The following is a 14,710-nucleotide window of genomic DNA, read 5'->3' as shown; positions in this document are numbered from 1 at the left end:
TACCTAGTAGTATTTCACTACATTCACAAGCTTTTCGCAGTTACCAAGTGTGTTTATCACGTCGTGCTGAAGCTGTAAACCACACCGTAAATCGAAACTGGAAGTTCTTTTTTTTAATCGACTATTCTTACATCTGCCTGCAGGAGGAGCCCCAGTCAAAGTCTTCACCAGCCCTAACCTGTATTTCATCACCATTTACAGAGACATCATTTCAAATAACAAAATATCAGTGCTGACGAGGCATATCCGCTTTAATGTAGATTGCAGACCTCTGTATAATAAGCAATAGCCACATATCATGAACAGGCTAGTGATTGACAGCCCCAGTTTTGCTGTCTCTTTGAACAGTGGTTTGGTAAATCTGGTGCCAATGAAACCCAGACATCTCCTCAGCAGGTCAACTCAACAGTGAAAGAAACTGGTCCAGTACATCCATATTCCTATGCTCTCTTTGGCAGTAAACGCAGCACGTCTTGGATTACGCTATCAATGAAAGCCAAGTAAAAGTCCCCGTGCTAGCATAACAAAGCACCTAGCTTCGGCGGCTAAATAAACAATTGTGGCCTGGCAATGACCCCGTTTATCCCGTGACAGCCCCGGGGCACCACCCCAGAGCCAGGACATAAAACATGACTTAGAGCGAGCATCGGCGGGGTTGGAAGTGTCACCGCGGTGCGCGTCATCCGTGGATCAGCCCGGGTTAGCTCTGTGGTTAGCATTAGCTTTGGAGCAGTAATCCTCCAAGAGCTCCGCGGGACGAGACGCTGGCCTGTTTTTTATTATAGTGATTATTTATTTCACGAATAAAAGGGCAAGCACGTGTTGCAAACTGAAATAAGAAATGCACCTGCGCCTGTTCTGGCACTTGGCTCATCCTCAAGTGGATTCCCCTGATTCTGCTTTACCTCAGCAGCTCCACGCGCTGCTCGGCTAACGTTGACCTAATGCGATGATATTAAAGCAGTCCTGTGTAATCCGTGAGTTTCGGACAGGTCGGGCTAAAGTGTTTCTCGGGGTTCGCCGGCAGTGGCGGAGATGGACATGCCGCATGGGCCTGCCCCGGTGGAGCCGCTGCTGCTGGGACGAGCTGCTTACCGTTGGCCGTGGAGCCGGTGCTGCTGTACCCGGGCGCAGACATCTCTGTGCCCGCCTGTGCCCTCTCTCTATGCCGGCGAAGACACGGCAGGGTGAGCGGGCATGAGGCCCCGGGTCCTGGGCCAGCTGTCCCAAAACAAGGAGGTGTGAAAGAGAGCGGCTGCCTGGAGCAGGACGCACCGAGAGGCTGCGCTCAGGCTGGGAGTGAGGATGTTGAGGATGCTCGTGAGCTCCGGTGCTCTGGCGCCCCCTCGTGTCTGTCCGTAATAGTGCCAGTTCATTCATGAGGACATGTCCACTCGGAGGACAGGACATCAACCGGGTAACCAGGGGCGGACTGGCCATATGTCCATTCTGGAAGAGTACAGAAGGGCCACTGGCTCGAGGGCCACCAGTCCCGCCACAACCAAGCTTTACCCAAATCTAAAAGCTAAAAAGAAAAGCATCAAAATAGCGAGAAAAGAGGGATGAAAACATGAGAAAAACACGGACAAAAAACACAACAAAAAATGATAGAAAAAATTACAAAAATTCAACAAAAAGTGACAAAAAGCTCAACCAAAATGTGACAAAAATTTAACAAAAATGTCACAAAAATTCAACAAAAGTGTCACAAAAATTCAACAAAAGTGTCACAAAAACTCAACAAAAATGTGACAAAAACTCAACAAATAATTACAAAAATTCAACAAAAAGTGACAAAAAGCTCAACCAAAATGTGACAAAAATTTATCAAAAATGTGACAAAAAGAAAAAAAAAAAGAAAAAAGAAATAAACATACAAAAGGTGACACAACACAGCAATAGTGCGAGGAAAAAAGGTCAGTTTTGTGGGTCTTAGCTTTCAAATGAGGTGCTACACAGCCAAAAGAGGACAGAATGCATTTGGTTAAGGCGGGTGGTTAGAGGTTAAAATATGTATTTGTGGAACTGCACAATTGCGCTAATTTGGGCCAGGCTGGTCCGAGTCCAGGACTGTTTTTCTGTCCCAGTCTGCCCCTGCGGGTAACCCCCACTTGAAACGATCACAGTTTGGCTTTACCCAAATCTATAAGCTTCTTGGAATAAAAGCGTCAAGACGGCGACAAAAAACGAGAAGAAAATTACGATAATAAAGTCAACAAAAAAGTGACAAAACTCAACAAAAAAGCGACAAAAGTATAACATAAAATTTACATAAGTTGGCAAAAAAAGTGACAAAAAAGCCGCAAAAAAGTGGCAAAAATGAGATAAATGGTCACATTTATGTAACTTTCTACCTGCTTTAGGTACTCAAAGCTCTTTACATCAAGGAACCAGTTATTATGAGCATGTGGAGAAGACAAAAGAGATTGTTGTGGACTTTCGGAGAGCGCGGGTCCAGCATGCTCCTCTAACAATCAACAGTGCTGCAGTGGAGAGGGTGACCAGCGCTAAGTTCCTGGGTGTGCACATCATAGAGAAGCTCTCCTGGACCATGCACACGACATCACTGGTCAAGAAAAGTAATCAGCGTCTGTACTTTCTTCGCAAGTTGAGAAGAGACAGAGTTCCAGCTTCTGTTATGTCCAACTTCTACAGAGGGACTATAGAGAGCATCCTGACCAGCTCCATCACTGTGTGGTTCTTCTATAGAGGAACTATAGAGAACATCCTGACCAGCTCCATGACTGTGTGGTTCTTCTACAGAGGGACTATAGAGAGCATCCTGACCAGCTCTATCACTGTGTGGTTTTTCTACAGAGGGATTATAGAGAGCATCCTGACCAGCTCCATCACTGTGTGGTTCTTCTACAGAGGGACGATAGAGAGCATCCTGACCAGCTCCATCACTGTGTGGTTCTTCTACAGAGGGACTATAGAGAGCATCCTGACCAGCTCCATCACTGTGTGGTTCTTCTATAGAGGGACTATAGAGAACATCCTGACCAGCTCCATCACTGTGTGGTTTTTCTACAGAGGGACTATAGAGAGCATCCTGACCAGCTCCATGACTGTGTGGTTTTTCTACAGAGGGATTATAGAGAGCATCCTGACCAGCTCCATCACTGTGTGGTTCTTCTACAGAGGAACTATATAGAGCATCCTGACCAGCTCCATCACTGTGTGGTTCTCCTACAGAGGGACTATAGAGAGCATCCTGACCAGCTCCATCACTGTGTGGTTTTTCTACAGAGGGACTATAGAGCATCCTGACCAGCTCCATCACTGTGTGGTTCTCCTACAGAGGGACTATAGAGAGCATCCTGACCAGCTCCATCACTGTGTGGTTCTCCTACAGAGGGACTATAGAGAGCATCCTGACCAGCTCCATCACTGGGTGGCACAGCACCAGCACTGCCTCCTGCCCAAGGAGCCTCCTGCCCGCTGTGAGAGCAGCGGAGAAGGTCTGTGGGGCCCCTCTCCCCACCTTACGCAACCATCACACATTCTTTCCAAGGTAATGTCTTCTGGGAGGAGACTTCGGAATCCACAGGCCTGGTCCAATCGACTGAAGAACAGTTTTATCCACCAGGCTGTCAGGAAGCTGAACTCCCTCCCTTCCCTGCCCCTCATTGAGAATGATCGGTATGACTTTATTTTACACTACCTTGACACTACACTTCCGGTTTCCCCTCCCACTAAAAACATGTGCAATAGGTGAATCCTCCAGCCAGGTGATTCTGACCATCAGCCTGGCTCCACATCATGGAGACGGGTCCCCGGCTGCGGCACGGCCGTCGACCACTGCTCCTTACGGGTCGCCCCAGCGGCATCGAAGGATGAGTTAAATGCAGAGGACAAATTTCCCTACGGGGACAATAAAGTATACAAACAAACAAACAAACAAACAAACATACATTGTCCTTAACTAAATTTAATACAATGTGATAAGCTTTGTAACAATCTGTAATAACTTGTACCTATGTGGTACACAATGGAATAACTTGTATTAGTACGAGACCCTTAAGGTTATAGGACTTAAGGTTCGGTTATAGAATTATGTTCTATTACATTATGAACCTACAAACTACAAATACATATTATTCCATTGTGTATCTAACTCATAGGTACAAGTTATTACACATCGCTACAGAGCACATTACATTGTACTAAATTTAGTTAGGTACAGGGGTAGTGTAAAATAAAGTGTTACCGAACGATCATTTAAATTCATTGACACATGAATCGATTAATAAAAAAATCTTTGAATGTCTTTGAATCTTTGTCACCATTTGGCAGAAATAGTCCCCAAACTGGAAACAAAACTTCACCTTAACTTGCAAAAGCTCAGTTAAGGACTTGGATGGCAGTTTCGTAATGGATTGTTACACATACACGTACACGTACACGTACACGTACACGTACACGTACACGTACACGTACACGTACACGTACACGTACACGTACGCACAGCTGGGTGAACGCCCCTGCTCTCTGATTGGCTGAGCGGGCACGTGTATTACAGGAACTTGCCGTTTCCTTGGATCAGCCCAGGTTCCAAATCTCCTCAGAGCTGTTTTCATCTGCGAGCGTCAGATCCAGGTGAGTCTTTAGGATTTATTTATTCACCGTGATTTCAACATGAGGACATTTTCCAGTAGCACATTCTGAATCAAAGATCATGAACATAGACTCAGTGGAAACAGGATCAGACTCATCTTAGGATTGTCCAGTATTGTTTCTGTTAAGTCTGCTGAGATATGGAAACAAAACTGTGTCCACTTCGTGCACTTGCATGTTGCTAATGAGTAAAGGAGTAACGGATTTGGGTAATGTGGGACACTTCAGCTTTATTGTCTATTTGTTTTAAATATTATTCATTTGTTCAAACTTGAACTAAATCATACTTATAGTGGTCCATCTGGTGTCATATAACTTTGTGTCACCAAAAGAGTTGTGGCAAGAGTCAACGATTGTATAAAAAAAAAAAAAAGAACTTCGCTATGAAGTGATGGCATCAGCACTGAGCTCCAGGCCCTCCCATCTCAGAGTGTTTGATCTGAGTAATAATAACCTGAGTGACTCCTCGGTGTCTGTGCTGTGTGCTGCTCTGAAGAGTCCTCACTGTCAGCTCTCCACTCTCAGGTCAGTGCTGGGACTCGACTGTTCAGCTGTCTATGAAACCTCCTCTGACTTTGCTCTGGACTTAATCAACACAAGGCAGATCGTTTGTTTGTTTTCTTGGATGGAGAGGAATTGGAGTTGGTAACCCAGTTTAAATACCATGGGGATGTGCCGGACTCCAACCTTTCGTTTAAAAAAACACATTAAAAAGGTTGCAAATACAACTAGAAATGCGCCATTGCGATTGACTGCGTAAATGCGGGAAGCGAATGCAGAAATTGCATAAACTCCTCAAATTGCATAATCAAATTTGCATAAACTGGTAAAATGCATAAAATGTCATGTTGCATAAACTGCAAAAAGTGGTAAAAGGCATGAATGGGATAATTCGCATAAATTATGTAAATTGCATAAATGCTTTAAAATGCATAAACTGGTTAAATCCCATAAAGTGGTTACTTTGCATAAATTATTAATATTGCATAAACTTTTTAAATTCCATAAACTGGTCAAACTGTTGAAATGGCCTCAGTGCTTGATTGGCAGAAGCTGCACAAATGGCTGAAAGGCCTGGAGTCTCCCCATTGGCTGGATTCGCACATACACACTAATACGACAGGTCCACATACACACCAATGCAAAAATGTCAAACTCTCGTATAAAAAAACTGCAGAAGGCCAATTTTTTTCTCAAAACCCACAAGTTGCAGAAGATGAACATGCACAAAGTGCAGAAATTGCAGAAAATGCAGAAAAAAGTGCCGAAAAGCATGGATTTGCGGCAGCCCCATTATAAGTCAATGGGAAAAATCTCTGACATTTCGGCCGATTGCGGAAAAGCCGTAAGTTGCAGAAGTCCCAAAAGTAATAGCACCCTTCTCCTCAACATGCGGAACATTTTGATGCATAACTTTGATGCATAGAACATGAAAACCAATAATTGACAATAATACAATAATAATCAATTAAATGTAACCTGCAAAACAACAGACAACTGAGGCAGCAAAGTCCTATAGCCACTGTGTGATATTCTCCCATATTGAAAACTGCTGTAAAGTGTAGTCCTTCACTGGTGTTACTGCGCTCAATCCAACAGTTGTATAAAAAGGCTATTAAGATTCTTGATCGGAAAACCCCAGTCTTTTCATGTATGCGTTTCTAGACAAATATACGCATTTTTAAATTTTGAGCTAAATCCGGCATATTTACAGCACTAGGCGTGCACAGACATTTTGAGGGGCAGGTGCTCAACCAAGACAAAAGGGCAATCCCCCCACCCCGCAAAAAAAAAGAGGTGTTTCTTTTTTTTCTGTAACTACTGACAGTAACAGACCATTGATTAACACAGCAACATAAAATGTCCATGTTATGTGGACCTAATAATAAACTAGATAGAGTTTAGAGGACGATGTAAGACTATCACAAGGCTCTGCACTTAAGATTAGCACAAATACAAATAAATTACGCAAAGGTACTATAGCCAACATTGGTTTGTGAATATCATTGCTTTGTCCATGTCAAAAATAGAGGCAGAGGAGGAATGAAGTGCGATTTGAAGTTGCTGAACATTAAAACTGCATTTTCAGCACATGTTGGCTTAGTAGCGCAAATATCTAAGAATAATAAAAGAAATAATACTTAATTTTGGGGAGGGGAAAAAATGGTCTTGAGAAGGGCACTTAAAGGGCACAGGGCAAAGGGGCAGGTGCTTGAGCACCACCTGGGCTCTATCTGTGCACGTGCCCGTCGGTATCAGCCTTAGAAAAACCCACATTGGGCGACCTCTATTAGATATATTCCTATACATTCCTATGATTGAAACTTTTACTATAATAATAAATGTTTACCTATAGGCTATTTGAGAGAAAAACTACATCAAATTAAACTACTTAAAATATCGGCCTATATAGCGGCTATCGGTCAATTCCTTTTATATCAGGATCAGACCCCAAAAACCCATATCGGTCGGGCCTTACCATGTACCAAGTGTCTTGCCCAAGGACACACTGTGCACACACCGAGCCGGGATTGGAACCACCGACCTCCCGATCATGAGACGACTCGCTCTACCATCTGCACCACTGACTAAACGCACCATTCACTCATTCACAGATCAGATTTAGGCGCTAATGCTGAGGGCTGGAACAATATCTCATTTAGCAACATAACACAGCACGTCTCACTAAGTATTGATACTTTATTAATGTTTCACAGCACTTTATGTTACTGTAATAAAAAAAAATCTATATATTTTTTCTGGCGTCCCAAAAGTTCTGTAGCCCACTGTCGAACACTCGGACTTTCCTACCCAGCATGCCACTGTGTAAATGTAAAATACTGGGATTATTGTTCACATAGAAGCATTTGGACACTTTTATACTGTTTACACTGGTTTTAGCTCAGGTTCATTGATTTGCTAGTTCTCCCAAACATGGCGGGTTTCTATGGTAACGTTCACTTCAGAACATTCCATCCCAAACTCTATTTAGGCAGAGTAATCTCCATGGCAACAAAAAAGAAAAAAGATTCTGACCTCTGATTGGCCGGTTGCAGTGACATCATCAGTTCTGTTGTGACATCACACATTCCGTGTTTCACCTTTGGCAGTGGGAGCCGCTGAGACCCACAGCTCACTTGGGTCAGTCGCTTGTTCTGACAAGACACAGACGACATTTCTTCTCATACATTTCTCTTTTAATACATTTTACTTTACACATACTTTCTTTATATCAGGCCATGTCTTATGTTGAAGGCTGAAAAGTTCCCCTGGCAAAGTGATGCCGTTTTCTGGATCCCAAGAATGTTTGTGACTGACTCCTCTCTCAGCTCGGGGAGAGATTTCTACTCACATTAGGACTTGCTTTGACAAAGACCCGTGATGAAGATGGAGGATGGATTGTGTTCCTCAGTTCACTAAGACTATCTACCCTCCACTCAGACCTCAGTGCACTGGGCTGAAGCCAGAGACCTCGGGGAGAGACGCCGGGACTCCCAGGGCTACTTGAACAAGCCTCGCCCCAAACAGTCTCTACGCTGAGGTGCACGACGCAGGCCTCCTCCAAGATCTACATCTGCCCCTCCCACATTCTCACAGCACGGGTGGGGTGTTGCTTCAGGACTCACCTGAAAAAGAGATGCCTAATCTCAGTGGGTCTTCCCTGGTTAGATAAAGGTCAAATAATATAAAACAAATGATTACGTTAAATTATTACTTAGGCATCGCCCCGGGAACTGCCACCTTATCGTGGTGGGGTTGTTTGTGTGCCCAAATGATCCTAGGAGCTATGTTGTCTGGGGCATTTTGCCCCTGGTAGGGTCTCCCATGGCAAACAGGTCCTAAGTGACGGGCCAGACTAAGAGCAGTTCAGAAAACTCTTATGTATAGTATGGTGCGGCCCGACCCTGCAGCCAGGCCTGGAGTTGGGGCTCATATGCGAGCGCCTGGTGGTCGGGCCTTTGCCCACGGGGCCCGGCCGGGCTCAGACTAAAGGGACGACGTGGGTCTGCCCTCGTTGCACAGCTTGGGTTTTGCATCCCAACTCCTGGAGAGAGGCTGGACTCCACATCTGGTTCTGGTGTGGGCTTGCTTTTAGCTCATGCAGCTCTCTTCTTGGAGTCCCTGGGAGGTGCACTCGACGGTGCTCTGACTCGGGACTCCATTGTTCTTGGGCTACAACGCCCATGAGACCTGGACGGGGTTGCTTGGGAGGAACGGCCTCCCTGATCCAAACCCTATAGTGCGTGTTATTGGACTTCTGTGCTAGTTACAGTTTGTCCGTAACGAACACCATGTTCGAACACAAGGGTGTCCGTAAGTGCACGTGGCACCAGGACACCCGTGGCCGGAGGTTGATGATCGACCTTGTAGTTGTGTCATGAGACCTCCAACCGTGTGTCTCGGACACTCGGGTGAAGAGAGGGGCTGAGCTGTCAACCGTTCACCACCTGGTGGTCAGTTGGATTTGCTGGCAGGGGGAGGAAGTCACACCTTCTTTCAGATCACAAATGTAAAACCATGCTTATCTACTATAAGCTTTTAACACACCTAACACCTACCATGGCCAAAACACAAGCTGTTAGTGTTACTGCTTGTATATTGTATTTGCCAAGGAGGAAGTAGGAAACCTGACTGCGGCGGCGGGGAAGGCGTGGGACTGCGAGGCCTCCATGCGTATGGTGGAGGGCCAAGCGCAGCATCAAGAGCGATGGAGATACGCGGCAACGCAAGGCCCAGACTTGAACTGCACAAGGGGGAAAATATCTTAAATAACAATAATCCTGGGCTGTTCATGTTCCTGTGCTCTTCCCACAGATGCACAGTGTCCAGAGCCCAGGCACCTCCTCTCTCCTCCTCTCTCCTCCTCTCCCTTCTGTCTCCTCAGCTCACCTCACACTGCTCTGACTGAAAAAAAAAATGGTCTTGAGAAGGGCACTTAAAGGGCACAGGGAAAAGGGGCAAGTGCTTGAACACCACCTGGGCTCTATCTGTTCATTAATGTGCATTGTCCCATTGAAATAAATTAATAAATTCATTTTTACTTTTTTCAGATTAGAGGACTGTTATTTGTCAGCGATCAGCTGTTCCTCTCTGGCCTCAGCTCTGAAGTCCAACCCCTCACATCTCACTGAACTGGACCTGGACTCTAACACAAACCTGTCTGACTCAGGAGTGTCTCATCTGTGTGATTTTCTACAGAGGTCAGACTGTCGCCTGCAGACTCTCAGGTCAGTTCACTGTCTCTGGGTCAGGTCTTAACTATGAACATAACAGTTTTAAGGTGTCGTTTTTGCTGATGACCTTGATCATTTTCAGAAGCCTAGAAGACTTATCTGTTTTAGTTTGTGAAAACAGAGCGCCTTACAACAGCCAGAAGTTGCACAAGGCGCTTTCCAGCAAAAACATCAGTAGGCAAAAGTAAATAAAAAGACAAATGTACATTAAAAAAATAGTAGTCGAGTCGGAGGCTACGTGTTAAAATCTTGTCTGCATCGATGTGTTTTCTACTGCGATTTAAAAACACTCAACTCAGTGATGCTTTGTAGGTGTGCTGGAAGTGCGTTCCACAGCTTTGGGCCTTGGAGGGCAAATGACCGGCCTCCAAACTTTTTATATTTCAACTGGGGAGTGACCAGCAAGGTGTGTTCAGCAGAGCGCAGAGTTCTGGCTGGTTGGTAGACCGTTACTAATTTGTTACGAGGTAGGCCGGGCCCAGACCATTGATCAGGAACATCAGGACCTTAAACTCCACCCTGAACCACACTGGGAGCTAGTGGAGCGAGTGGAGGTGATGTGTGCGCGTTTGGAGGTATTGGAGAGGAGACTTTCTGCCGTGTTTTGTACCAGTTGAAGCCGATTAAGGAGTGATTGATTAAGGGCTTTGCAGTAATCTATATCCTCGAACTGATGAAGGCATGAACAGTCTTTTAAAAGTCAGCTCGGAATAAGAATGGTTTGACCTTACTGTTGCGCCTTCGCTGGTGAAAGCTCGGCTTCACAACTGCACTTATCATACTACTGTCAAAGATGACACCCAGGTTACGGACGGTGGGACTAAAGTGAGGTGTTAGAGGACCAAAACTGAGGGAACTGCGTCCGGGTTGAACAGGATCTACTCAGTATTACCTTCATTCAGAGGAAGGACATTCTGGGAAAGCCATTGTTTGATGTCCTCAAGGCAGCTATGCAGAGGGTCCAATGCAGAACGGTTGCTCAGAATCACAGGAGGTAGACCTGGAGGTCATCTTCATAGATATTAAAATGGATGTTGTGATAAATTAGTTGACCAATTGGCAGCATATAAAGTGAAAACAGAATGGGACCGAGACTGGATCCTTGAGGCACGCCGGATGATAGAGGGGCAGCTGAGGAAAAGTCCAGAAAAGTGCTGTTAGTGAGATATAAAGAGAACCAATTGAGCACCGCGCAGTGTAAACCGACAGCGTGTTGAAGCCAGGAGATGAGGACGGTATGATCCACTGTGTCACAGGCTGGCTCATGCCTGTGGCAGAGAATGAGGGGACACCACAACAGTACAGGCCAATTTTGGTAGTTTTATTGTTTATGATCATAACAAACTGAAATAATAACAAACAAGTATGGGGTGTGAATGAATATCAGTGGTGTATCCGTGGTGCATGGGGGAGTTCTATGGAAGTGGCTATGGAAGCTGCAGACGGGACGCACTTGGACGTTCCAACATGATAACGATCCAAAGCACAAGGCCAAGTCGACGTGTCATTGGCTACAGCAGAATAAAATGAAATTTCTGGAGTGGCGTTCTCAGTTTCCTGACCTCAATATCATTGAGCCACTGTGGGGAGATCTCAAACGTGCAGTCCATGCAAGACAGCCCAGGAATTTACAGGAACTGGAAGCTTTTTGCCAAAAAGAATGGCCAGTTTTACCATCCGAATGAAGAGGCACATTCACAACTACCATAAACGACTCCAAGCTGTCATGGATATGACACATTAGACATATTAGACATAATGACACATTAGACATAGTGTCATGCATATGACACATTAGACTACATTTTCACAGATATTAAGAACTGGGGCGTGTAAACGTTTGATCAAGGTCATTTTGGAAGTGTCAATTATCATTATGAATTCAAAAGAGCAAACTCATTTGTTTGACCATAATTGGCTTCACAATCACTAACTATGAGTGACTGTGTTATCTTTCATATTCTTTAAAAATGCTCAGATCCTCCAGAAACTGTCATGCCCATTTTTAATCCACAATGTCCTTCACAGGGTGTGTTTATTTCTGGACTTTAACCACTTCATTTGTTCTTCATTCAGCTTGGAGGACTGTGGTTTGTCAGAGATCAGCTGTTCCTCTCTGGCCTCAGCTCTGAAGTCCAACCCCTCACATCTCACTGATCTCTACCTGGGTATGAACAGCCTGTCTGACTCAGGAGTGTCTCATCTTTGTGGTTTTCTAGAACTGGCAGACTGTCGCCTTCGGACTCTCAGGTCAGTTCACTGTCTCTGGGTCAGGTCTTAACTATGAACATAACCGTTTTAATGTTTAGTTTTTGCGATGGAAATGATCATTTTCAGAGGAATTAAAGTCTTGTCTGTTTTAGTCTGTGATAAAAAAAATTCCATTATGTTTACTTAAAATTCAGTTTGGATGACTCTCATGGACTTTTTTTTAAATCCAAAATGTCCTTCCCCGGGTGTGTTTATCGCTGGACTTTAACAACTCCATTTATTCTTTATTCAGACTGTATGGCTGTGATTTGTCAGAGATCAGCTGTTCCTCTCTTGCCTCAGCTCTGAAGTCCAACCCCTCACATCTGTTTGAACTGGACCTGAATGTAAACAGTTTGTCTGACTCAGGAGTGTCTCACCTGTGTGGTTTTCTACAGAGGTCAGACTGTCGCCTGCAGACTCTCAGGTCAGTTCACTGTCTCTGGGTCAGGTCTTAACTATGAACATAACAGGTTTGATGTTTAGTTTTTGCTGATGATATTGATAATTTCAGAGAAATTAAATTGTGAATTATTTTTTTTTAAATCCATTACATTTACTTACAATTCAGTTTGGATACCTCTCATGACTTCCCTGGGTGTATTTATCTCTGGACTTTAATCACTTTTTATTTCATGTATTCTTTATTCAGATTGAATGTCTGTGGTTTGTCAGAGATCAGCTGTTCCTCTCTGGCCTCAGCTCTGAAGTCCAACCCCTCACATCTCACTGTACTGGAGCTGGATGATAACAGTCTGAGAGAGTCAGATATGAAGGAGCTCTTCGTCCTGAAAGAGAGCCCTCACTATCAACTGGAGAGACTGCAGTGAGTACTGACTTCATGAGACTGTTCTGAACCTGGAGCGGGACATTTCTGTCTGTTTTTGTCTGAATAAAACACTGAGGCTGTTGGAGTTTGTTGTGTTTAAATCCATTCTACATTTGAATTTCTCTTAACCATGTTATTATGTCATATCCTCATCAGAATAACGAACCTGAAATGTTTACTTTCAGTACATGTTCAGTCCATCTCCCGTTTCCTCAGTCAAAGCCCACACTCCAAAATATTGAGACTTTATCCGTGTCAGATTTTTGTGTCAGTTAACATAATATTTCTTGTGAAAATAATTGTTGTAATTCATCATTTAAAATTGGCGTCTAATCTAATCTGCTTCTCAACAGCGCGTTATGGGACTAATGTGTCCTGAAGATGTGTAGCTCCAGAGCAGATGCCTCAGACTGAGCCCAGGTGAGAGAGAATGAACCGACAAAACCATCCAGCGCAGCATCGCGGCTCAGTGGAACAGGTCTGAGATCCATCCAGATCGGGTCTGAGGAAAAAGTCACCTCCAAAAACAGAACGATGTTGACGTGAGAAGAAAGTGAAGTCCTTTCTCTTCGGATCACAAACCCTCCAGGCGTCAGATTGTGGATTTTATCCGTCGTACTTCCATTGTGTTTATTGATAGGGCTGGGTATCGTTAAACCAGTAGTTTCTCTAGGGATAATTTCTCATCGTCAATTTGATGGACAAGATCATAAACAAATCAGTGATGACCTTTTTATATCCGTCATTCAGAGTTCAAACAGTCATGGAAATCCTGGAAAAGTCATGGAATTATAAAATTCTATTTCCGGGCCTTGGGGAAGTTTTGAAGTATTATATATAAAGTATTATAATAGAAAAAATAATGAGTAAATAAATAATCACAGCATTCACAAACAAAGACAAGACTGGCTTCATTAGGCAAAGACAGACGTATGACAATAGTAGACAGAGTTTCCCCAGGAAATTCGGTAGTTGGTGGTTTCTCCACCAGACTCTGTTTACTGCATTAAACAATTATTTAACAAAATAATTGATAAATACAAAAAAAAGTTTTAATTTTTATTTTTTGAAGAACTTAGTTAGAACTTAGGTGTAGTTTAGGCGGCCGCCTAAACAGGAAAGTGCTGCGGGAAACCCTGGTAGAAAAGCACTTTTGATCATAAAACATGTAAAACTATTGATAATTGAGTTTGGAAACTTTTATTAAAAGGATACATGATGAGAATTTGTACGCAAAGTGTTCCAATCTGACATGGTTGAGACATTTCCCACATACTGGCTCTCATTTATCAACATTGCGCACAAAAATGGCGTGTTTTAGTGTATTATGATTCTACGCTGGAGGGCATGTGGCATTTATGAACCTGTGCGTACTGCTCCAATCCTGCTGTAGGTATGAGCAGCTGATGACAGATGAGGCAGCAGAAAACTAGCATCATTTGAATGAAACGCCCAAAATATTCATGTATCAGGAGGCCTGTGAGTCCCAGTACACGTTGTATCAAAAACATAACACCATGAGCATCTCTGTGCCACCGCTGCCCAGGTTCTAGTGTCTCTGGTCTGGGCTGAGCCTCTGCGCTCGGGCCCATGGCGTGGAGGAGCAAGTCGATGCAGCGCAACCCTGAATCAAAGTCTGTCCATAAATGTTAACGGTGGAGGGTATGTACTATTTACTCTCACTGTGACAAACAAAACAAATAATGATAAAATAGCACACACAGTCTACAACAAAATAATAAAACAGATTTAGATTTTAGTTTTTTAATCTATGTATGAT

General features: G+C 44.0%; 2 protein-coding genes across 4 annotated transcripts in view; one reads left to right on the top strand and one right to left on the bottom strand.

Annotated features, from left to right (window-relative positions):
• Nucleotides 1-1,317, bottom strand: part of sec24b (SEC24 homolog B, COPII coat complex component) — a 33,473-nt gene extending 32,156 nt beyond the window's left edge. For both annotated transcript variants that reach the window (XM_079557246.1, XM_079557247.1), the window contains exon 1: nt 1,096-1,317. In XM_079557246.1, the coding sequence (XP_079413372.1) occupies nt 1,096-1,138 (43 nt within the window). In that variant the 5' untranslated portion in view covers nt 1,139-1,317. The remainder of the gene's footprint in view (nt 1-1,095) is intronic.
• A 3,678-nt stretch (nt 1,318-4,995) lies between these two features.
• LOC306963137 (ribonuclease inhibitor-like) lies at nt 4,996-13,409 on the top strand. 2 transcript variants are annotated; one of them, XM_079556611.1, is made up of 6 exons: nt 4,996-5,142; nt 9,669-9,845; nt 11,928-12,101; nt 12,355-12,528; nt 12,754-12,927; nt 13,284-13,409. In XM_079556611.1, exons 1-6 carry the CDS (start codon nt 5,009-5,011, stop codon nt 13,297-13,299), a joined length of 849 nt encoding a protein of 282 aa, XP_079412737.1. In that variant the 5' UTR covers nt 4,996-5,008; the 3' UTR covers nt 13,300-13,409. The 2 variants fall into 2 exon arrangements, with proteins under 2 accessions (XP_079412737.1, XP_079412738.1); XM_079556612.1 differs by lacking the exon at nt 12,355-12,528.
• Nucleotides 13,410-14,710: the final 1,301 nt, after the last annotated feature.

The sequence above is a fragment of the Gobius niger genome (genome assembly GCF_951799975.1).
Source record: "Gobius niger genome assembly, chromosome: 5".
In the NCBI taxonomy this organism is placed as follows: Eukaryota; Metazoa; Chordata; class Actinopteri; order Gobiiformes; family Gobiidae; genus Gobius; species Gobius niger.
This window is presented reverse-complemented; position numbering and strand designations above follow the sequence as displayed.